The 24,821-nt window shown below is 48.5% G+C and overlaps 1 protein-coding gene across 1 annotated transcript in view; it reads right to left on the minus strand.

Moving 5' to 3' along the window:
• The window catches only part of KCNQ4 (potassium voltage-gated channel subfamily Q member 4), a 76,580-nt gene that overhangs the window by 3,070 nt on the left and 48,689 nt on the right, over positions 1-24,821 (minus strand). Inside the window, exons 7-12 of the mRNA XM_027864517.1 lie at positions 24,659-24,754; positions 20,624-20,712; positions 18,159-18,320; positions 4,121-4,350; positions 2,644-2,743; positions 437-568 (exon numbers count right to left, since the gene is read on the minus strand). Coding sequence (XP_027720318.1) covers positions 437-568; positions 2,644-2,743; positions 4,121-4,350; positions 18,159-18,320; positions 20,624-20,712; positions 24,659-24,754 — 809 coding nt within the window. The remainder of the gene's footprint in view (positions 1-436; positions 569-2,643; positions 2,744-4,120; positions 4,351-18,158; positions 18,321-20,623; positions 20,713-24,658; positions 24,755-24,821) is intronic.

The raw sequence follows: 24,821 nt of genomic DNA on the forward strand, positions 1-24,821 counted from the left end.
AGGAATACCCCTAACCTTGGAGCCCAGACAAGATGGGGGTCAGAGCTGAGTGGGTTTAGGCTGGGAGTAATAATAGATTACATTTCTATAGCTCCTTAAGGTCTACAAAGCACTTTACATACATTATCTCGTTTAAGCCACACTGCAATCCTGTGAAGTAGGGGTATTATTATCCCCCTTTCATAGAAAAGGAAGCTGAGGCCTAAAGAGGTTAAATGACTTGTCTAGGGTCACACGAGAAGTAAGTGTCTTGAATTCAGATCTGGCTGGCTCCAAGCTTAGCACTCTCTCACGCTGAGAAGGCTTCTTGGGTGCTTCAGGTGGGACAGGAGGAAGTGGAGCTAAGCAGGGGGTTCCTGGGGGTGGGGTGGGGAGAGGCTTCCAGCAAGTCACGTATAGGGACTCAAGATTCCCCCAGAGGGCATGGGACACTCACCGGGCCTGCAGACTCTTGATCCTGCCCAGCATGTCGAGGTGGCCAGCTGAGTACTGTTCGATGACATCCTTCACATCATAGGGCCTCAGGGTCTCCTTGAACTTCCTCTTGGCTACTAAGAATTTCAGGATCCTGTGGAGGTGGGCAGGGACAGAGCCTGAGAGTCAGGGCTCCCCCAGCCTCCAGGAACTCTGGACTCTGGGATTCGAGTGAACACAGCAGCCCAAGCCAGAGCAGGGGTGCAGAAGCAAGTTTCTCAACTGTCCCTCTTCTTCAACTCCATTGTCCTAGCCCTCGTGGCTGCCCTCAACACCTCTTGCCTGGACTTTGGTAACAGGGCAAGCCTGGGATGTCCTTCCCACTTCTCTCTGCTTGTCTCAGGCCTTCTCATCCTCCCAGACCTAACTCACAGCTCATCTCCTCTAGGAAGCCTGCTCTGATTACTTCCAATCCACACTCTCCTACCTCTATGCTCTCCCAGCCCAGATGGCATTCCTAGCCCTCTTTGGACCCTGAGCTCAGGGTCATAGGATCTAGAGCTGGCAAGCATCTCAGAGACCACACAGATGAGGAAATGACAAGACAAGGGAAGTGACTTGGCTAGGGTCACAAACATAGAACTCGTAAGCGGTTTTCTTTATGTTCATATCCTGTCTGTTTTGCTAAATTGTGAGCCCCCTTAGGGCAGAGACCAGGTTTCTTTCATCCCATCCATCTTACAGGATCATAGGATTTTTGGATGAGACCTTTGAGATCATCTAGATTAATGCTCTCCTTTTACAGATGGGGAAACTGAGGCAAAGAGAAAGTACATGATTTTATTAAGGGCATATCGTAAGTAAAGTACAAAGCCAGGATTTAAACCCAGATCTTCTATCTCCAAATCCAGAATTCTTTCCATTATTCTCCACCACAGGCTGCCTCTCCTCTCCATGTTTCTCCTTCCTCACCTCACTCCCCTTTCCCCACAGTAGCCTAGCACAAAGTCCCACACACAGAGGGAATCTACAATGTGTAATGTTATCTGGGGGTAGGTCCAATCATATCTCATGTCTTGTATGTTAGTGATGGGCCCAGTGCCCATTTAGATGTGTAACCCCAGTTTTGGTTCCCTCCTTGGAATTCTCTCTGTCCACTGAGGATGTGGCGGAATGCAGGGCTCCAGATAACTGCGGGTGGGTGGGGTCTCTCTGTCTCCCTCTGAAGGGACCAGGGGGCTCTGGGGCCAAGCAGCAAAAAGAACAATACAGGTCAGATGTTTAGGTAAGTATGGAAGTGAGAAAAGAGAAGGCAGTTGAGTCTTGGGAGCAGAGGGAGTTTGCTTGGACCTGGGGCCAGAAAGGAGACAGTGGAGGCTTTTCTGGGAGTTGAGGTAGACTTCAGCTGGAGATCTGCTGCTAACCCTGAGGGTAGCAGGGAGATCCAGGAAAGCCAGAGACACAAAGACAGAAAGGGGGACAGAGGAACAGAGAGACAGACAGACAATCAGACACACTGAGGCAGGCAGACAGACAGACAAAGAGTGACAAAGACTGACAGCAAAGAGAGAAAGAAAAACTGGAAAAGAGAGCCAGAAACAGAAACAAAGGAATAGACAGGGTTACAGAGACAGAAAGAACAGAAAAAAAAATCAAACAGAAAGAGAGAGCAAGAAAGAGAGAGAAGGAGGAGGAGAAGAAGGAGGAGGAGGAGGAGGAGGAAGGAAGGAAGGAAGAAGAAGAGGGAGGACGAGGAGGAAAAGGAGGAGGAGGAAGGAGGAGAAGGAAGAAGAAAAAAAGAAGGAGGAGGAGGAAGAGACAAACATGGCTGGGGAGGGGGAAAGACAGACAGACAGAGAAGCAGAATGATCCATCTTGGGGCAAAGGTGAGGCTGATGTAACAGTGCAACCATGGCAGTGAGAAAGAAAGCGTCTTGGGTCCCTGATTCACCATAAATTGGGGCCTCTTGTTTCAAGAATGAGGTGATAACATTCCCTTCCACTGTCCAGAAGTTCCTGCTGGTAAACAGACACCCCACAGTCTGAATCAGAAGGCTACTGTGAGCCCAGACACTGCCTCACCACCCTGCCCAGGACTCCTGGGTAGGCCCAGTTGACCACCTCCAGGGCTGCCAGGCAGCCAGGATTGGAAATGACCCTGTGCTGGGCTGGCAGAGCCTGGACCAACTGGAACAGGCGGGGGTGGGGTGGGGGGAGAGTGACCCTCACCGGACAGAACGGATCACCGTCTTGATGGCAGGTATGACATCGTCCACGGTGAGCTCGCACTGGTAACCCTTCTCCTCCGTCACATCTTCGGAGGGGCCCTCTGTTGAGACAACGGCAGCCTGTCAGTTCTGCTCTCTTGGAGGCTTCCATAGCCATACTGGGCTGGGGGCTGGGGGTGAGGGTGGGAGCACTCGATGATCTCACCAGGAAACAACAGCATGGTGGAGCTTGAAGGGGCCTTGATAATCAACTGGTTTCCCTATCCCTACCCCCCACCTCATTTTAGAGAGAGGGGAAAAAGGGACTGAGTTTGGCATTCACTGACACTATTCTGTGGGATCACCACAATTTTAGTGAAGCCATCAGAAAGAAAGGGGGGTCCCCCCACCCAACTTCTTTGTAGATGTAAGTTATTAGGGCTGTTGAAGTCTGCAGACTTTTTGTGGATGTGTTAGTTTTGCTAAACTTTTGCCCCCTCTTTTTTATTATTTATTTTATACAAGATGACTAACTGGGAAGAGAAGGGGAGGGATTTATTTGGGAAAACAGATGATTAAAAACAAAAGCTATCAATAAAAAAAAATTTAAAGAAGGCTAATGCTTCCATTGTCCACGTTTAGGCTTTACTACCAGGAAAGGCCTATAAAAAATTTTTTTCCGAGGCAGCTAGGTGGTGCAGCGCAAAGCGCTCTGGCCTTGGAGTCAGTAGTACCTGAGTTCAAATCCAGCCTCAGACATAAAACATTCACTAGCTGTGTGACCCTGGGCAAGTCACTTAAGCCCATTGCCTCGTCAAAAAAGAAAAATAAAATAAAAAAATAAAAACAAACAAACAAAAGAATTTCTTCCTGGTTCCTTATGGAAAATTTGAAACAGATAGCAGACAACTTGGTGGAGAGGAAACTGGTGCCACTTGTGAGCCTGAGAGGTGATGCTGTCCCTCACACCCAGCAGAGAATGAGGAACAAGTTCATTACACTAGGACAGGACAGGCCAACACGGGGATGCCCAATCACTATACATCTCCTCTCACTTTAGTAAAGAGCACTCAAGCCCACAAAATGTTGTAAGTTTCTAGAATGAGGAAATTTATACATCCGGGACAAAAATACTTTCTAGAGCTTTTTTTTTGGGGAGGGGGGGATTATTAACCACCGTTCTCCACCAAGCATGCAGCTAAGGGAGAACTGAGTGGGTGAATTAAAGAATCACAGACAAACTGAACTGGAAATGCTCTTAGAGATAATCTAATCCAACCCCCTCCTTTTTCAGAAATTATAACCGAGGCTCAGAAAAGTTATGACTTGCCCAAGGCCACACAGCCAAATTCTGTTTTTCTTTTGTTCTGAGATTTGGGTTCCAGGAGCCACATCCTGGAAGGCTTGTCAAATTATTCTACATGGGAACTCTCTGAGTCAGTTAAGACCTCCACTGTCCCAGGAGTCAGTGAGGGCACTGGTTGGCCATTTGAACTCACCCTCTGCTGATGCCCGGGTCTTGAGCCTCAGCGATGCCCGGAAACGGGTCCGGTCATTGAAGCTCCAGCTCTTTTGGACCTTAGTGGGGCTGGTGGGCTCTCCAACACTCACATTCTCACTCTCACTTCCTGGGGAGGTTCTGGGTGGTGGGGCCAGGTGCTGCTTCGTCTTTCCACACTGGCGCTGGGCACTGTTCATTCGGATACGGTCCTTGATGCCCATCTTAGTGCTGGGGCACAGGGGCCAAGGAAGGAAGAAGGGAGGGAAAAAAATGATTAGGAAGAGAGAAAAGGGCAGGCTCCCTCCCTAGCCTGTCACAGAGACCTGAGGGGAATGTGGGGCTTTAGTCAGGGCACAGAGGTAGCCTCTTAAGGCTAGGGGTGGACAAAACTCTGATCCATGCCCTATGAAGGTTGGAAATAGGAACAAGAGGAGATTGGTGGGAATGTGGGAATGGGGGAGATTAGACAAGGAATTTGAAGAGCCTAGGAGTGGGAATTAGGAAGATTTAAGGTGGGAGCAGGGGAAATCATAGATCAGAACCAGAGATTGGAGGTGGAAAGACTAGAAAAATTTGGAACTATGAATTAGGGAGACTGAAAGTGGCTAGAGGTGGAAACTGGAAACTGGAGGTGGGGAATGTGAGGAACTAACTAGAAGTGAAAACTGAGGAGACCAGAAGTGAAATTTGAGGTAGAGACTGGGGAAAGTGGAAGAGAGAATTGGGGGGATTGAAACTGGGAATAAGGGAGATTAGAGGTGAAAACTGAGAGTACTCAAGGTGGGCAACTGAGATTAGAGGCAGGAATTGGGGGATATTTAGAAGGGGGAATTAAAGATATTGGGGCAAGGACCTGGAAGAAACTAAGTCAGGGCTCCATCTGACTTGATTACCCTCCCCCACCCTTGCCCAGACAGACAAGAGAGGAAAATGTGGAAAGAGACAGGGGGGCACAGTAGAGATCAGCTTGGTGGAGACCCAGGCAAGAAAGATAGAGAGGCAGATATACTCCAAAGACAGAATTAGTAGAAGGTCAGCAGGAATGTGCTCAGACCTCAGGAAACTTAGGGGAGATCTAATCCCAGCCTGGCTCCACATGGAGCCCTTCACTGGCCATCATGAAGCTGTGAACCAGGCATCCAACAGCTTTTGGGGAGGGGGGTCTGGGGAAAGTTCTTTGGCTTTCTTAGGAATGGGAAAGAGAATATACACACTCAGTTGCTTGTAGAAATCTATCTTATTATACAGAAAAGTAGGAAGGGAAGAGAATGGGGGGGACTGATAGAAGGGAGGACAGTTTGGGGGAGGTAAAAGTCAGAAGCAAAACACTTTTGAGAATGGACAAGGTAAAAGGACAGAGAGAGTAGGATAAACAGGGAGGAAATAGAATGGAGGGAAATACATAGTTGGTAATCATTACTGTGAAAAAAATTGTTTACAGTGAGTTTCTCTGATATTCATTTCTCAAACATACAAAATGGAGTCAAATTTATAGAAATAAGAGCCATTCCTCAACTGATAAAAACTGGTCAAAAGATATGAACAGGCAGTTTTCAGATAATCATATGATTTCTGCTAATTTTGTTATTGATATTGTCAATTATACTGATAATTTTCTTAGTATTGAGCCAGCCCTGCATTTCTGATATAAACCCCACCTGGTTATAGTGTATTATCCTTGTGATAAGTAGCTGTAATCTCTTTGCTAATATTTTATTTAAATTTTTGCATTAATATTCATTAGGGAAATTTGTCTATAATTTTCTTTCTCTGTTTTGGTTTTTCCTGGTTTAGGTATCAGCACCATATTGGTATCATAAAAAGAATTTGGTAGGACTCCACCCATTTTTCCAAATAGTTTAAATAGTATTGGAATTGTTCTTGAAACATTTGGTAAAATTCACTTGTAAATCCATCAGGCCCTGGAAATTTTTTCTTAGGGAGTTCATTGAAGGCTTGTTCAATTTCTTTTTCTGAAATGGGGTTATTTAAGTATTTTATTTCCTCTTCTGTTAATCTGGGCAATTTATGTTTTTGTAAATATTCATCCATTTCACTTAGATTGTTAGACTTATTGGCATACAGTTGGGCAAAATAGCTCCTAATTACTGTTTTGATTTCCTCTTTATTAGTGGTGAATTCACCCTTTTCATTTTTGATACCAGTAATTTGGTTTTCTTCTTTTTTAAAAATCAAATTAACCAAAGGTTTATCTATTTTATTTTTTTCACAAAACCAGCTCTTAATTTTATTTATTAGTTCAATAGTTTTCTTAATTTCAATTTTATTAATATTTCCTTTGATTTTCAGAAATTTAATTTGGTATTTAATTGGGGATTTTTAATTTGTTCTTTTTCTAGCTTTTTTTAGTTGCATGCCCAGTTCACTGATCTCCTCTTTTTCTATTTTATTCATCTAAACGTTTAGAGATATAAAATATCCCCCAATAACTGCTTTGGCTGTATCTCAAAAGTTCTGGTATGTCATCTCATTATTGTCGTTCTCTTTGATGAAGTTACTAATTGTTTCTATGATTTCTTATTTGACCCACTCATTCTTTAGAATTAGATTATTTAGTTTCCAATTAACTTTTAGTCTATCTTTCCATGGCCCTTTATTACATGTAATTTTTATTGCATCATGATCTGAAAAGAATGCATTTAATATTTCTGTCTTTCTGCATTGGAGTGCGAAGTTTTTATGCCCTAGTATCTAGTGAGTTTTTGTGTAGGTGCCATGTACTGCTGAGAAAAAGGTATATTCCTTTCTATCCCCATTCAATTTTCTCCAGAGGTCTACCATATCTACCTTTTCTAAAATTCTATTCACCTCCTTAACTTCTTTCTTGTTTATTTTGTGGTTAGATTTATCTAGTTCTGAGAGGGGGAGGTTGAGGTCCCCCACTGGTATAGTTTTGCTATCTATTTCTTCCTGTAACTCACTTAACTTCTCCTCTAAGAATCTGGATGCTACACCACTTAGTGCATGCATGTTTAGTATTGCTATTACTTCATTGTCTATGGTACCTTTTAGCAAGATGTAGTTTCCTTCCTTATCTCTTTTAATTAGATCTATTTTTGCTTTTGCTTTGTCTGAGATCAAGATTGTTACCCCTGCTTTTTTTGCCTCAGCTGAAGCATAATATATTCTGCTCCAGACTTTTACCTTTACTCTGTGTATATCTCTCTGCTTCAAATGTGTTTCTTGTAAACAACATATTGTTGGATTATAGTTTTTAATCCACTTTGCTATCCACTTCCATTTTATGGGAGAGTTCATCCCATTCACATTCACAATTATGATTACTGTGTCTTTTTCTCCATCCTATTTTCCCCCCTTTATACTTTTCTCTCTCCTTTCACCCTTTCCCTCCTCACGTGTTTTGCTTCTGACCACCACCTCCCTCAAACAGGCAGTTTTCAGACAAGTAATCAAAGCTATCTATAGTCATATGAAACAAATGCTCTAAATCACTATTGATGAGAAATGAAAATTAAAACAACTCTGAGCTACTACCTCATCTGTCAGATTGGCTAATATGACAGAAAAGGAAAATGGGAAATGTTGGAGTGGGTTGGGAAAATTAAAACCCTAATATACGATTAGTTATTCTGTTGTTGTTTTTAGCTTTTTAGTGAAGCAATTGGGATTAAGTGACTTGCCTAAGGTCACACAGCTAGTAAGTGTCAAGTGGCTGAGGCTGGGATTTGAATTCAGGTCCTCCTGACTCCAAGGCCAGAGCTCTATCCACTGCGCCACCTAGCTGCCCCCCTAATATACTATTGGTGAAGTTGTATACTGATTCAACCATTTTGTAGAGCAATTTGGAACTATGCCCAAAGGAATATAAAACCATGCATACCCTTTGACCAAGTAATGCCACTACTAGGTCTGTATCTGAAAGAAATAAAAAACAAAAAGGAAAAGGGCCTATATGTACATAAATATTTGCAGCAGCTCTTTCAGTGGTGGCAAAGAATTGGAAATTGAGGGGATGTCCATCAGTTGAGGAATGGCTGAACAATTGTTGTATATGATTGGAATGGAATACTATTGTGCTTTAAGAAATTATGATGAGCAGGATGCTCTCAGAAAAATGTGTAAAGACTTACATGAACTGATGCAAAATGAAATGAACTGAACCAGGAGAACATTGTACAGAGTAACAGCAATATTATAAGACGATCTACTATGAATAACTTAGCTATTCTCAGCAATACAATGATCCAAGACAATTCTGTAAGACTTATGATGAAAGGTGCTGTCCATTTCCAGAGAAAGAACCGATAGAGCCTGAATGCAGATTAAAGATACCTTTTCTTTACTTTATTTTTCTTGGGGTTTTTTGGTCTGCATTTTCTTTCAGAGAATGACTTACATGGAAATGTGTTTTGCATGACTACACATGTATAATCTATGTCAAATTGCTTGCCTTCTCAGTGAGGGGGGGAAAGGGGGAGAGAGAGAATTTGGAACTCAAAATTTGAAAAAAATGTTAAAATTGTTTTTACATGTAATTTAAAAAATATATTAAATAAGGAGAAAAAAAGGAATGAGAGGGAGGAGCATGAGTATGTTTGGAGTTCTCTCCCTACTTAAAAAAAAAAAGAAAATCTATATTGTTTCCTATTGGGCATTGCCAAGGTCTCTGGTATACTGCCCATCATACACGTGTATGTGTTCACTTGTGTGAGTATGTATGGTGCTTATGGGTGTGTGTATACACACATGCTTACACACATATATGCATACATACATACATACCCATTTGTGTACATGTAGGTGTTCAAATATCTATATGTAGAGGTGAGTGTTTGTGTCTAAATTATGCAAGTGTATGTGTGTGATATACACACACCTGTGCTTCAGGACCTCCATTCTGTCTTTTTATTAAACAATTATCTCCATAAGGGAATGGAGATCAAAGATTCTGCGTGGCCCCAGATAGCAGAACCAGAACCAGATGGAAATGACAGAAAGGAAGATTTAGGGAAAACTTCTTCACAGACAGAGCTGTCCCAAAGTAGCCCTGGCTGCCTTAGGCACCAGTGACTCCCCCATCGCGGGAGGACTTCAAGCAAAGGATGGATGACCACTTGTCAAGGAAAGGTACTAGATGGTCACCGAGGTCCCTTCCAGCTCCGAGATCCTGTGATTCTGACCCTGACCTGCAGGCGTTAAAGACATTTCAACAGCCACATTCAGTCTACCGCCCCCAGATGGGTGGGTGGAGGCTGTAGTGCCAGAGGACACAAACCTCAGCAGGAGGAGGTGGGAGGCCCAGAGGAGAGCTGTCAGACTCCCAGTTCCCCTGTCCTGCAGGAAGGCCTGGAGAAGGGGGCACAGACACAGAGCAACCGGGGAAGGTCACAAAGAGAATGTTAAGGACATTGATAGCATGTAAACTCTGGGAAGGCAGGGACCATTTCACTTCGTCCGTGCATCCCCAGTGTCTAGCAATGCCTGGCACATAGTAGGCACATAATAAAGGTTTGTTAACCAACTGGTTGATCTGGGACATATGTGTGGACAGTTCTTAAGACAGAATTTCTAGATTTTCTTTCTTTGTTTCATCATTAAGCAAAAAAACCCCTAACTTTAACATGTATTTAGTGGTTCAAAATGTATTTAATATGTATTCAATATGTATTTAATGAGCATTGGGAGGGGACCCATCTTGGACCTCAGGCAAATTGGGGGCAGCATTTTCTCTAAGGACACCTGAAGAGAGTAGGGTTTGGAGCTTTCCAAAGAAGGTATTTATGCTGAGTCAAGCAGAGTCTATTTCCAGGGTGCCTAGTGCATGGGAGAAGGTGAGTGCCTTCACATTCTCCTGGCTCTAGAGATATGAACCATGCCCCTCCATCCCCTAAGGTGCTTTGGTGTCAGGAAGAGGGAGCAAAAATGCTGGGGTTGCCCATGCTGGGTTTTCTATGCCCCCCCAAAAGACCAAGAAAATGCCATCTATCTTGTCTTGGCCATTTGGAGTAATCCCACTGCACAAAACCTATTTTCTGGGCATTGGCTACTCCATGGCTTGTGGAATAAAAACTCAGTGTGCAAAAAACCAGCTGCTCTGGCTGCCATCTGACTTGTTTTTGTAGGTTGGTCTACACAAGCACGGGCCAACTCCCACAACAAGCTTGTTCCTCCTTCTCCCAGAGAGCTGCCCTACAGCTTAGGAGGGAAGACAAGGGGCCATAAGATTTAGAACTAGAAGGGACTTCAAAGCCATCTTCTAGTCCAACCTTCTCATTTCACAGATAAGGAAACTGAGGCTCAGGGGAAGGGATCTGCCCAAGTTCACACCAGTAGTTAGTGGCAGAGCCTGGTGCCAGACACCCAATCCTGTGCACTTCTGATCACACCCCCAGAGGCATCCCCTCCACACACACGTACTTCCGGGGCTCCCGGCACAAGGTGTACTGTGAGAGCTGGCCTGAGATTACGCCAAGGTGAAGGTCAGCTGGAGGATTAGGAGCAAAGAGCAGGGACTCTGGGAAGTGGACCTGAGCACAGAGGGGCAAGTAGGTCCCCTCTGGGATGCTCCTGGGCACATGGCGGGGCAGGGACAGGCAGTGGTTTCAGGGGCAAGGGTCAGGGGAAGAAAGAGGTTCCCCCATCTTTTAAATCCCATTCCTGAGGCCATGGTACAGAGGGCTAGATGGGGTACGAGAGGCAAAGACTGAAACCAGGGGCACCTTCGAGAAGGCAGCCGGGATGAGTGGGGACGTCCCTGGACATGTGGACCTTATAGAAGGGACTCCAGGGGACAGGGAGGGGAGAGAGGCAGAGGGAAGGAGACAGATGGGGGCATCTAACTCATCCCAACCAGCATGCTCAGCCAGGTCCCCCAACGTACTCCAGAACATCCCTTGAGCCTGGAGGGAAAGTTTGGGAGCTAGAGCATGCCTCAGACTTTGATTAGGTCTGCTAGTTTTACAAGGTCTGCCACATGCTGACAAGTAGCCCCCTCCCCTCCTGCCCGACCACCCGTGCAATCCTTCTGTCTGTTAACCAGAAGCTTTGGGGACAGAGGGGAATCACCTCCTCACTTGGGGTAGAGGGCACAGGGGATGCTGGAGCTTAGCTTCTCCCAGAGCTGGGAGGTGGGGTTCTAAAATGAGATTAGGAGAATCTAAAACCCAGGGTCTCAAAATCTCGAAACCTAGAAACCCATAATGGGCCATGCTGATATTAGGAAAGCCAGGATCTCAAAGTCCCAGAGCCTAGAACCCTATAGGCAATGCTGAGACAGGGAGAACCCAGAGCCCACTACAACAGCCTAGAACTCTGTGAATCATGCTGAGATTAAGAGAATTTAGGGACCTCAAAATTCCAGAACCTAGAACCCTGTGGTTCATGCTGAGTATCTAGAACCAGGGATCATCCGTCCTGGAACCTAGAAGCTTAGATGCCATGCTTCATTCTTGGGCTGCCATTTCTGATTGATCCCAAGATGCCAGCCTAGCCACCATCCTTGGAGAAGTACAGGGTGCGGGACAGAGGCTAATGCAGGGGATGCCACCCTCAAAGCATTCAGTGTGGGTGCCTCTCACTTTTCAGAAAACATACAGGATACATAAAATACAGGGAAAAGAGAAATGCTCTCAGGGAAAATGAACAGCCCACCTTACTAACTTACACTAACCCCTAAATTATTTTCTGTGTATTCTTGTTTTTGGAAAGCCTCAATTTCCTAGTTTGCAGTGATTTCAAAGGTCATTTCCAGCTAACTACATGCCTCTTTCCCTTTCGGACTTTAGCCCCGTCCTCCAAAAAAGCATTCTGGGACAGATGTGCTTTCTTCTGCTAGGTTCACTGAGGTTTGTTTCACTGGGGTTATGATTTGCTTAAAGTAAGGGCTACCTGCAAAAGGTAATACCAGCTCAACAAATAGTGGGGGAGGAGAGCCGGAGGGGAGGGAGAGGGATTGGGAGAGGAGCACCAGCAGAAAGGAGTGCTTGCTCAGGAGAAGTAATTCTCTTGGTACCTGGAAAGTTTGCTGCAGCCTTCCCAGTGCACCAGTGTTGGGAGGTCAGGTATTAGCCTCTCTAAACTGGTCCAAAATGAAGCCTTGGTCCACTAGAATCAAAGAAGGCAGAGAAAGGTAGAGGATTCCCTGTCCTTCATGTCGTTCCAGGTAATCTAGAGTGAGGTCTCTAAGGCTCTGGGTGAAGATGAGGCCCAGCTCTGGGCTCCGCTGAACACCCTCCCCAGTCACTGATTTAACCCCGTCTACGATGGAGCGTGGGAACAACTCCAGGAATTCTAGTCTCTAGACTCCTAGAACATCAGAGCTGGAAGGACCCTTCGAGATCAGCCCCTTCAAACCTCAATTTGCAGAGGGGAGCAATGAGTCCCGGAGAGGGGAAGGACCTTGCTCAAAGTCACACAGTAGGTCAGGGGCAGAACTGGCCTTGAACCCAGACCTTTGGGCTTCCTGTTCAGGGCTCTTTCCTGCTATAAATATCATCAGATCATAGGATTTAGAACTGGAAGAGGCCTTGGAGACCATCCGCTATAGCCTCTTCATTTTGCAGAAAAGGAAACTGAGGCTCAGAGAGGTTAAGTAATTTGTTCAGAGTCACACAGTGAAGCAGTGGTAGTGCCAGTACCAGAATCCAGGTCCTTTGGGTCTCAGTGTTGTGCTCTTTCCACTAGCTCACTATGCCTGGGAGAAAGCCTATAAGGCTAGCAGAAGGCTTGGGGGGTGTCCCCACGCCCTCCCATTCCTGAAGCTATGGAACATCCAGCTACAGATGTGTCGTCCCGATGCAGGATGGAAACGTGTGCACCGGCCCCAGCCCCTGTTCCAGGAGCAGCAATGCAGGCTGCTCCCCATGGTGCTACCAGGCATGCCAGGCCAGGGAAGGGGGGGCAGGCGGCATGCACCCCATGCCCTGTTCATAGGCTCCCCGGCTCCCATGCTGCTGTCTGGGCAGGAGGCCGGGGAGAGGAGGCAGGCCAGGCGCCGGTACCTCGGTCTCCAGCTGGCGTGGATCCGAAAGAAACTCCGTTTATTACTAAACATTTGGCTGGAAAGTTGAGAATGAGACATGAGTAGAGAGAGGTTAGTAGGGAGGGCAAGCAAGGTTATATATGGGCACGGCCCCATCCTGGGGTTGATGCTCCCTGAAGGAGGAACCTTAGCATCCAGGGCCTAAATGTCCACCACTCTGGCCAAAGGAGGGATGGGCCCACAGGCTGCCAGGCGCAAGGGAAGATCCATGTCTGTAGCCTATGCCCAGCCACCAGGCAGGATCTGATCAGCCCTTCGGGGAGCAAAGGGCCAGGAAGCTGATCCAGGCTCTCCTCCCCTGGGTCAAACCCTGGGACCTGATCCATCATGAAGAAGCTGCAAACTCTCCTTTGGAAGGGCCCTTATTTCCACTCTCACAATGGCATGTGGAAGGCTGGCATCCTGCAGGCAGGCACTCTTGTTTCCATGTCCCCATTGTCTATCCTAGAGCTGGCACATAAATGTTTGTTTATGTATTGATTAATTAAATGTCAGGACCTCAGAGCCAGGCCCAAATGTCAGCTTCTGTTCTGATGGTAGGGGGAGGTAGATGGATGGATCCTTTTCCCTGAACTCTCAGACCAGTGACCACCAAATAATAATAATAGTTACCATTTACACAGTACCTACTATGTGCCAGGGACTGTCCTAAGTGCTTTCCAAAGCCCACGGGCACTAGGCTGCTCCGGACTGTTCTCACCTAGCCCCATTACAGAGCCATGCCTCCTTCTCAACTCTAGAAGGGTGGACAGACACACACAGAGACACAGACACACAGATGGGCATAGGATCTTATGGGGGTGACATCCAAGGGCCACCTCTCAGTGCTTTGAGCCGGAGGTGGGCACTGGAGCTTAATTACCCTTTCTGCCAGTAGGGGGTTGTTTCTAAGTGACTTTGGAGTCCAGGTTGGGAAGCCAAGATCCCTTGGGGTGGCCAAGAGGACTCCGGGTGCCTCCAGGCCTTGCTCCATGGCACTCCATCTGGCCAGTGCTACCTATATGGTCCCCGGCTCCCCAGGCAGAGGCCTGGCTCTGGTGTGGCCATTAAGCTGCGGGAAAGACACAGTTGTGGAGACAGGAATTGGGGGAGAGGCGCCTGTGGGTCTCCTCTGCTAGGAGGTCCTGGAATAAGTTCTCAACTCTCCCTTTGACCCTATCAATGTCTCCTGTTTCCTATTCTGCTTCTCCGGACCAGTCCCCAGCCCTGCAGCCCTTCAAAGATGTCTGGTTATGCCCAACTCAGCCTAAGCCAGATCTGTTTGACTCTGGTTCAGGGAAGTGAGGCTCACCCTGACAGTTCCCCAAGGGGGCCCAGGCTCAAGAAGCCTTTCTTCCAGGGGCAAAGCTGAGGTCTAATTCTCTGCCTGGAGGGGCTAGGGCCAGGGGAGGGGAGGTGGGATTCTTCCAGCTACACATAAGGCCCAATGTGCCCACATAGCAGCTGTGGGGACAGATGGGCAGAAACTACCCCAGAGATGGACATGGGTTCTTCCCCACTGCAGCCACTGTTCCCTACCTATGTGTCCCCATGGCCCAGTTCTCTCTTCTAGATTGAACAGAAATTGGAGTGTGCCCAAGAGGTGGGGGATACCCTTCAGATCCATAATCTTCAGCCCAGGTCCCCCAAATCTGCTGGTCCTGGCCCTTCCATATCTTCATCTTGGGGCTCTCATGAACCCAAATCCCAGATTCCCCACATATTCTGTCCTAATAACCACATCCTAAGCCTGCCTGAATCCCCTGCTCCTGGTTCCTCCAAATCCCTAATCCCCGCTCCCCATCCAGGGTTCCCTGTGTCCTCATTTTAGATACCACCCATATCCCCATCCTGGGTTCCCCTAAGTCATCCTCACACCCATCGAAGGGAGCTTCTTAGATAAGAAGAGGGAAGAGTTAACTACTCCTGGTGATTCCCGGGGGACTAGCTGAGCTCCCGGTGCCCTACATAGGAGCAGAAAACCAAGCCTGGAACAATCCATTTTATCCATTCAATAGGGGTGATCCCCACCATTCCTTCCTTCTTTCCCCCCATTCCCTGCCCCCATTGGTGCCTACTCAGGGAAGGGACAGCAGAGGTATCCTCTTCCTACCTAGCCCTGCCTCCAACCCCCAGCACACCTGACCCTGCAGGGTTCTGCTATTCCCTCTGGGAGGCAAAGGCCCAGGGAGGTTAAGCAATTTTCTCAAGGACACACAGCAGCTGATGGAAAAAGACTAGGCAGAGTACTACCCATGACTCCTCACCTTCCTGCCTCACACCAGCGTTCCTCGTCCCCTATCAGGTTTAAAACCAAGAAGCTCTAGGCCTCTGGGAGGCAGATCTTGACGGACATTTGTAAGGAGGCTCAGGGAGTGAGGAAGAATGTTAAGAGGAAAAAAGATGGAGACGAAAGAGGAATGGAAGAGAGAGTGAAGGTAATGGAGGAGATTATACTGGATTTCATGGAGTCTGTGACAGGGAGGGATAGAAGCAAGGTCTCCCCTCCCACACACGCCTCCTCCCAGCTGCCTGGAAATCTACCATTACTTCTCTATGTATCTGTAGCATAAGTTTTGCGTCTTTGAAGATGCAAAAAAAAGAAAGAAAGGAAGGAAGGAAGGAAGAAAGAAAAAGAAAGAAAGAAAGAAAGAAAGAAAGAAAGAAAGAAAGAAAGAAAGAAAGAAAGAAAGAAAGAAAGAAAGAAAGAAAAGAAAAGAAAAGAAAAGAAAAGAAAAGAAAAGAAAGAAAAGAGTTCCAAGGGAAGACAAACATCCCTCTGGCTCAGGGCCCCAAAGATACACTGGGAGACTGAGGGGAGAAGGAGGGGCCTCTCCTACTTTCACCCGAAAGAGACCTCTGGCTCAGAAGGAAAACTGGGAAAATACATCCAGGGCTGAGGGCAGACGCGGGGAAAGGAAGAGGGGTAGGTTAAAAACCAAACCCTCTGTGGCATTTCACTAAATCCCACACACAGAAACAGAAGAAGGGGTTTTCTTGGCCCCAGGGGCCGCTGTCTGGGAGGCAAAGGCTCATCCCACATCCGTACAGACTCACACTGGCCCCTCAAGGAGACAGCTTGGGGGTCAAGGTCACAGGCGCTCTATGGGGAGAGGGCGTGGGGGCGTGGGGGTGGGGGTGGGGAAGAGGAGCGCTGTCCCAAGCCTCCAGACACCTCTGACCAAAGATCAGAGTCTGAGCTTTGGAAGTGCGGCGGAGAGCGCGTGACCTGGAGCTCAGAACGAGCTTGGTGAATGATTAGTTCAATTCTCTCCTTTTACAGAAGGCTGAGGCTCAGAGGGGAGGAGACCGAGTGGTCTGAGGTAAGACAGCAGGCCAGCAGCAGAGCTGGGACAAGGCCAAGTCTCCTGACTCCCAGGCCATAGCTCTCTCCACCACACTGTCTGCTCTTCATTTTACAGAAAGGGAAACTGAGACCCATGGAAGTTAAGTGACTTGTCCAAGATAACACATTTTTTAAAAAAAACATCAGAGGTGGGATTTGCACCCAGGTCCTCTGGTTCTAGCATTCAGTGCTCTTTCTCCTGTACCATTTTTCTTTTCTTTTTTTTTTTGTTGTTGTTGAGAAAATAGGGGTTAAGTGACTTGCCCAGAGTCACACAACTATAAGTGTTTGAAGCTGAATTTGAACTCAGGTCCTCCTGACTCCAGGCCTGATACTCTATCCACTGTGACACCTAACTGCTCCCTGATGTACCACTTTTCAAAACTAGAACCCAGTTCTCCAGATCAATAGGTCAGGGTTCATTCGTCAATGCCTGCTCCATCAACAGCGCCCAAAGTATAGCAGAGCACGTCCCCCTTCCTCCCCACACACACCCTAGAGGGGCAGGGCTTGGTGGGCATCACAGGCAATGCCATCACCCAACTGAAGATTACCTGAGCCGTAAGCACTTGTGGCCAGCGGCCTCCTCCTCTCTCCAACTTCCCAGGAGGAATGGGAGGGGGAGATTCAGGGAGGGAGGGAGGGAAGGGGTCAAAGGTGGAGAGAAAGAGAGAGACAGATGACAATGGCATGAGTGGTAAGGCGGGTGGTGGAAAAGTCATGGGGAATGAGGAGACAATGTCAGGAGTTTTCTCTAGGACGTGCCCAAATGGATCTTCCTTGGCAACCCAAGAGTCCTTCTTGGTCATGAAGCTCCCTGACCTGGTACAACGTCCTAGCATGTAGCAGATCGACAGGGGCACAGACTGAAAGGGCTATTAGAAAGCCCCCAAGCCAAACAGCTGCCTGTAGAGAGGGGGAAACTGAGGCCCAGAGACGGGGAAGTCATTTACCTACAGACGCCATTATCAAAAAGTAGGTCTAGGCACGCACGGGCTCTCCATCACTGGAGGAAACTCCTCATTTCACAAAGGAGGTGAATGAGGTGTGTAGAGTTGACGTGACTTGCCCAAGACCCAGTTATTACACAGCTGACCCGGATTCAGAGCCCCAGAGACCTTCTCTCATCCTGCCTCCAACCACGCTTGGCCCTCTGGCAGGTACCTAGTGCTCGCAAACCTCCTAACACTACATAAATGTCCATTATTATCATTATTTCTGCAAGACCAGCTGCTGGAGGCCAGACTGGAGGGAACGCCTACCTGACATTCAAACTAGGGGACCCCTCCCAGCTCTGAGACTCTGTGAGTCCCCTGACTCCAATTCTATCACTTTTGCCAAGGCACCCTGCCCCAGGGCCAGTCACTATCCCCTTCCCACCCTGATTCTGGGGACCCAGCTCCTCCTTCACCAGGCAGGATCCTGCTCCTAGGATCTTCTCCTTCACCACCAGGCACACCCCAGGAGGTGCCAGGGACCTGGGTCCTGTGCCACCCCCTCCAATGCCCATCCACCTTACCTGGCAGGGAGCTGGCACATGCCTGCTGGAGAAGAGGCGCTGCTGGGAGCATGGCCAGAGAGGACCTATGCCCAGCAAGGAGAGAGCAAGCCAGAGGAAGAGAAGGAGAGTGAGAGAGGGCAAGGAAGAGAGGAGAGGAGGAGGCGCCGGCCCTGTCAAGGGGCCCCTACCTTTCCCCGGGGCAATAGGAGGCGCTGCCCGGCCGATGGCAGGTGGCGAAGGTCTGATATCGGGTAGGTGCTCCAGCAGGCGCAGGCGGCCTCTGCACCTCCACGGGCCACAGGCCCCCATTACGGGCCCGTCGCACGTGCTCAAATAATATGACCAGTTCTCTGTGGGGCAGGGGGGATGCAGACAGAATGCGAGGAGTTACTGGAGTGGGGAAGAGGTGGAGGCAGATTCTGGCCTCTCTCCCAGGAGCCTGGGCCTAAAGGGCATTTGTCCCTCCTCCCCCTCTCTAGAGTGAGGTTGACTCAGGTGTGGCCCTGGCTGCCAGCAGAGTCTGCCCACTGTCCCGACAAGCTCCAGGAGCCTGTGTCCCACAAGAGATTAGAGTAAGGGAGTTCTCCTGGCCCCCACTACCCTTTGAAGTCCCCTCTGTCCAGTGTGTTTGGGAATTCCTCACTTCTATACTTGTATCCCCAGCACCCAGCATAGTGCAGGCTCTTAATAAATGCTGGTTAACAGAATGAATAACTGAATTGATTGATTATGGTTAAATCTCTCCAGGAGCTAAGGGCAATTCCTGGAGGAACTAAGGGGTAATCACTGCAGGGGTTGAGGTGATCCCTCCAGAACTAGGGAGTTGTCCCCTAGAAACTAAAGGCTTATCATCACTCTGGGAGCTAAAGGGTTAACTCCTCAGCCACTGAGGTGGTGAGGGTCATCTGTTCAGGAAGGAGCTAAGGGGTGATTCTGTCCCTGCTGGGCCATGGCCCCTTTTCCGCCCCTCCCCCACCCCCAGCCAAGCTAAGGGATCATCCTAGCAGGAGCCCTAGGGTCAAGTAAAGTGGCTTACCCAAGGTCACACAAGTCGAGGTCATAGCTTTTTCTTACCATCCCACCCTGAAGTGACCACTGACCCCAGACCCCCCCCACATGCTGAATTTCCCCTTAAGGCATCCCCCTCACTAACCCCCAGTGAGCCCCTAGCCCAGGAAAGTGCCCCTCACTGACCCCAAACAACCTGACCCACTTCGGGGCAGGCAGTGGATAAAGGGGTCTTCTGGGCAGCCTCTCAGGAGAGAGGAGAGGAACACAATAGCGGATGGGGAGAAAGCCCCCTCCAGCCTTTCCTCTCTCCTCTTATCTTTTCTCTTGCTTCCTTTCAGAGCGGCCCCACCAGGGAGGCTTCAGGGAAGCAGGGAAGGGAGCAGGGAAACCAGGTGTGGAGGAGGCGGGGACTCAGCAGCTGGTAGTCCACGGAGGAGCTGAAGAGCTAAGTAGGCGGAATAGCAGTGAGCAGGATGGGGGTGGGGGAAGGGGGGGATCGCTGAGCTCAGCATCCTCCCCCTAATAGCTCTGCACCCGTGGGACTGAGTGATGCCCCGGGGGCACAGGCTCCATCCCAGGGCCCCCGGGACGGGCAGCTCCCCCCACCCCGGGGCATTTCCTGCCACCTTGGCTGTGCTATTAATAACCACCCCCTCCAAATCATCCACCAGAGTGGACACAGGTTAACCCCTCAGCGTCTGGAGGCATCCCCCTGCCCGATGCTGCCCACCAAACATAGACATGGGCTTGTCGCAAGTGGCAGCCCCGACAATCTCTGAGCCCGTCTCAGCCAGGATACAGAATTGGGTGAGCTGGCAGGGTACCCCATCCTTTGACACAGACATATATTTACATGCGGGCTTCCTGCTCTCGAGTCCCCTAGAACAAGCTTTGGCTAGCGAATGCCCCCGGCCCCTCCCCCATGACTGGGATAGAGAGAGCCCTTGGCAATGGTCCATTGCCCATTTCACTTGCCATGGAAGATGAGAGCTGCTTTGCTTAAGGGACAGATCCAGAATTGCTGGGTACCCCCAAGCTAGACATAAAGTATTTCTGCCTCTGCCCATATGAGCAACACTCAGATGGGGGCTCTGGATCTACCCAGCCCACTCCCCCAGAGTGGGTCCCTGACTCAGAAGGCAGCCAGGTATGGCCAAGGAGACAGCTGGGAGTGAGGGAATACAGATTCTGGGAGGACCCTGCTGAATAACACTAATATTAATGATTTTATCAATAATAATAACAACAATAATAAATTTCTCTTCTAAGGCATTTTAAGGTTTACAAAATCTGACTATCCTTGCAACAACACTGTGAAAAGAGAGTATAAAAACTATTATCCTCATTTGTAAGATAAGGAAACTGAGGCTCAAATCTCATGATCAAAACTTGATAGCCTGACCCAACAACCCACTGGCCAATGTGTATTTTCCTCCACTCCCTACTAGGTCTGGTTACTGACTGATCCTACCCAACCCCATTCTGAGATCTCTGGTCCCTGAACCACTCACCCCCACCTCCTACCACCTAGACTAAGACCCAAGCATCTTTTAGGCAGCTGGCACTCAGAACCTGGTAGATTCCATCTCCCACTGACCCAACATCTCCCCCTCCCCCCAAGGTGGGCCCCAGAGACGCCTACCTGAAGGATGGTAGGATACTGTCATAGTAGTACCAGGTGGCAGTCAGGTAGGCTCGGCTTGTGTCAGTGGAGTAGAGGCGCCAGGCAGCCTGATGGAAACAAGGCATTCATCACACTTCCTTACCCACGCTGCTCACTTCACTCCCTCGATTCAGGGGGTAGAGTTTCAAGCATTGGACCTAGAGTCAGGAGACCTAGTTTGAATCCCAGCTCCAGTACCTAGGCAAAGGAACCTTGGGAAAATCACTTCCTTTCTCTGAGCCTCAGTTTCCTCCTTTGTAAAATTATGGGACTTGAATAAGAAAGGCAAGATGGTATAGTGGAGGAATGCTAGATCTGGACCTTAGTTCAAAACCTGACTCTGCCACTTCCTGGGCAACCTTGGGGAATTCACCTAATCTCTCTGGGCCTTGTGTTTCCTTGATCTGCATAATGGGGGGAGGACAGACCATATGACCTCTAAAATCTCTTTCAACTGTAAATCTACTATCTTGTGATCTCTAAATTCTTACTCCAAATCAAATCCATTTCTAGCCAAGCCATCGTGAGCTTCTTGCAGTGGTTGGGCATTGACACCAGAGGGCGCTAGACCAATAGTCTCAAATTGAAAAGAGGCCCTGAACTAGATGGGAAAAGATAGGATTTAGCATCCCTTCCTTGGGTCTGAATACAGATGGGTGTGAGGTTGGGAAGGTTGGAGGAATTGGGGAAGGAGAGGTTGGGAGCGGCAGGAGAGAAGGAATGTAAGATGGAGAAGCCGTCTAGTCCAATGCCTTTGTTTCACAGAGAGGCCAGTGAGGCCCCAACAGGTAAGTGGCTTGCTCAAGGCCATTCAGGGGGTAAGTAGCAAAGCCAGGATGCTGAACCAAATTCCCAAATTAGCACTCTTGTATGTAACATGCTTCATAAACCACACACACACACACACACACACACACACACACACACACACAGACATGCATCAGTTAATATTATTATTTCTACTACATCAGGCTGGAGCTTAGACTACAGGAAGGATCTACGTGAAAATGGTATAGGAGACCAAAGTGTGGAAAGGGAGGAATGAGAAAAGTGGGACTGCCCTGCAGGACAGCCATAGGGGCAGACGGGGGCGGGGGGGGGGGGCTGGGGAATAGACACACGCACCACAGAAGCTTCCCTTCACAGCTGCCTTGGCTCTCACTTGTCCTTGAGAGCTCACCCACCTTGCCTGGGCCTGCCTCCCAGGATGGGTATATTTCTATGGCGGGCAGAGGCCTTGGAAGCCACTCATTAATTACGGGGGAACCACAATGCCAGCTGTCTCAGCCAGAGCTTGTACCAGCAGCCTAAATCAATGTCCCCACAGGGATGGGGATAGGGATGAGGAGGCCGTTGTGTTTGGGAGGAGGGGAGGGGCCTCTGAGGAAGGGAGATAACAAGGTGCTAAATGGAGGGGGAGTGGTTAGCCAAAGGCCTTGCCAGGGATGTCCAGGCCACGTGCTCTGGGGTGAAGGATGGAGGTAAAAGGGGATCAGGTGGGGGAGGCAGTCACCCCAATGGCTCCTTCTTGGCAGAGAGCCCAAGCTGGCAGAGGAGAGGGGTTCAGGAAAGAGAGAGGGACCGCCACAGGGCTAAGCTTGGGGCAGCCCAGCACCAACTCCACGGACTTCAGAGCCAAAAGTGGCCTGAGACACCATCTAGTCCAACCTCCTCATTATACAGATGGAGAAACTGAGGTCCCAAGAGGTAAAGGAACTTGCCCAAGGACACAGGAGATGGCAGGTGGAGTCAGGGTTCAAACTCAAGATCTCTAACTCCAAATCTGGGTAGCTTTCTATTCCATCACATAGCCCCCCTCCTACTTCATTCCCATAAACACATACACAATGCCCTTCCCCAGTGGTTGTCTGCGCCAGGGGTCCCAACCCAGGGACAGGGGGCTGGCTGAGACGTGCGTTCCAGTTTTCCTCTCTTCACCCAGCTCCTGGCCTTCAGGAAGCCCTTGGACTGAAAAGCAGCTCCTGTTCTCTTTCCCCTTTTTTCTTTTTTTTTTATTCTTTATTACAAGGGATGGCTTGATTGGGAGGGGAGGGAGGAGGGATATATTTGGAAATGAAGATGATGTAAAAACAAAAGATAGCAATAAAAAATGTGTAATGCAGTTCCTCTCTCCTTATCCTCAGTTTGTGCCCCTAGGCCTGGAGCTTCTCAAACAGGGCACCCGGGGTGGGCAGTAGATGGGCACTGGACAGGGAGGTACCAACTGGACCAGAAAGCCAGCACAGCTCCCTACCCCCTACTTACATTCCTAAGTCCTCAGTCCTCTGACTGCAGCATTCAATGCCAGTGACCGCCCCCCACCCCCCAAACACTCTCCACACTGGGTTTTTGTGACACTGCTGTCTCCTGGTTCTCCTCCTACCTATCTGATCTCTCCTTCTCAGCCTCCTCTGCATCTCCCACTCCCTCCATGTAGACGTTCACCAGGGCTCTGCTCTGGGCCCTCTGCTCTTCTTTCTCCACATTCCTTCTCTGTGATCTCATCAGCTCCCATGAATACCGCTAGCATCTCCATGCAGACGAGTCCCAAGTATACATACCCAGCCCGCATCCCCCATCACCATCTGGATGTCTCCCCTTGGATGTCTCTCAGGTATCTCAAACTCCCCATGTCCAAAGCAGAGCTCGTTAGCTTTCCTGCCAAACAACCTGATATCTGTCCAGGGCACCATCTTTTTTCTGTTAGGTTCACAGCCTAGGAGTCACCTCAAAGTATTTGCTGTACCACACCACTGCCCCACTCAATCAGCGCCAAGACTTGTCAGATCAACTTCTTAACCATTTCTTACATTTCCCATTTCTCCTCTCCACCCGCACGACCACCACTTCAGTTCAGGACCTCATCTTCTTTCATCTAGACTATTGCAATAGCCTCTTAATTGGTCTCCCTGACTCCAGCCTCTCCCCATTCCAATTTATTCAAATTAACATTCCTGAAACTCATGTTTGTCTATGTTGCTCCTTGGCTCCTTATTGCCTCTAGAATAAAATATAAAACTTCCTTGTTTGGCATTTAAAGCATTTCATAACCTGCCTGTCATCCGCCTTTCCAGGCTAATTAAACTTCTACGCCCTATGTTCCAGTCAAATTGGCCTAATTCCCATTCCCTGAACATGACATTCCATTTCATAGGATTATAGATTTAGAGCTGAAAGGGGCCTTCGAAGGCCATCAAGTCTAATCCCTTCATTTTACACACGAAAAAAACAGAGATCCAGAGAGGTCATAAGTTGCATAAGGTCACACAGCTAGAAGGTGTCCAAGGCTGAATTTGAACTCAGGTCTTCCTGACTCCAGGTCTAGAACTCTATCAACTGTACCAACTCATTTGCTACTTCTGTGCCTTTGTATGGGATATACCCCAAGCCTGACCCATCCTTGGAATGCCCTCCCTCCTCCCCTTCCCTTTTCACAAACCTTGGCTCCCTTGAGGGCTCCTTTCAGGGCTCCCTTCAGGGCTCCCTTCACTCCCTTTAACTGACCCCTCCTAGAAGAGGCCATTCCTAAGTCCCCCAGTCGTCAATGTTCTCCTCCCTAAATTATGTTTACAGTTGAGGTATTTTGTATTTACCAATCTGTGTGCATGTTGTTTCCCTCTGGAAAGATGAATTCTTTGAAAGAAGGACTTTTTTTCTTCCTTCCTTCCTTCTTTCCTTTCTTCCCTCCCTTTTTCTTTCCTTCCCTCCCTCCCCCCTTCCTTCTTTCTTTCCTTTCCCTTTCTCCTTTCTTCCCTTTCCTTCCTATTTCTTTCTCTTTATTTCTTTCATCCTTCCTTCCTTCCCATTCCTATTTCTTTCTTTCTTCCTTCCTTCCTTTTGCTTTCTTTCATCTATCTTTCTCTCTTCTTCCTTTCCTCCCTTCCTTTCCTCTTTCTCTCCCTGTCTTCCCTTTTCATTCCTTCTTTCTTTCCTCTATATCCCCAACACCTAACAGTGTCCGCTGTATACTAGGTGCCTGATCCATGTTCGCTGGTTTGAACTGAACGGACTTACCTGGATGAGGTTGGCTGCTGGCATCCTGCGCTTCTCAAAGTGCTTCTGGCGATGCTGTTCCTGAACCTTTAGAGCAAAGCCGGAGCCCAGGATGCCCTGAGGAGTGAGGGCACCACGTCAGGGTCAAGTGGGCCAGGTGAAGCCAGGCTAGGTCACACTGGTT

The sequence above is a fragment of the Vombatus ursinus genome, unplaced genomic scaffold (assembly GCF_900497805.2).
Source record: "Vombatus ursinus unplaced genomic scaffold, bare-nosed wombat genome assembly UNPS02014775.1, whole genome shotgun sequence".
NCBI lineage: Eukaryota > Metazoa > Chordata > Mammalia > Diprotodontia > Vombatidae > Vombatus > Vombatus ursinus.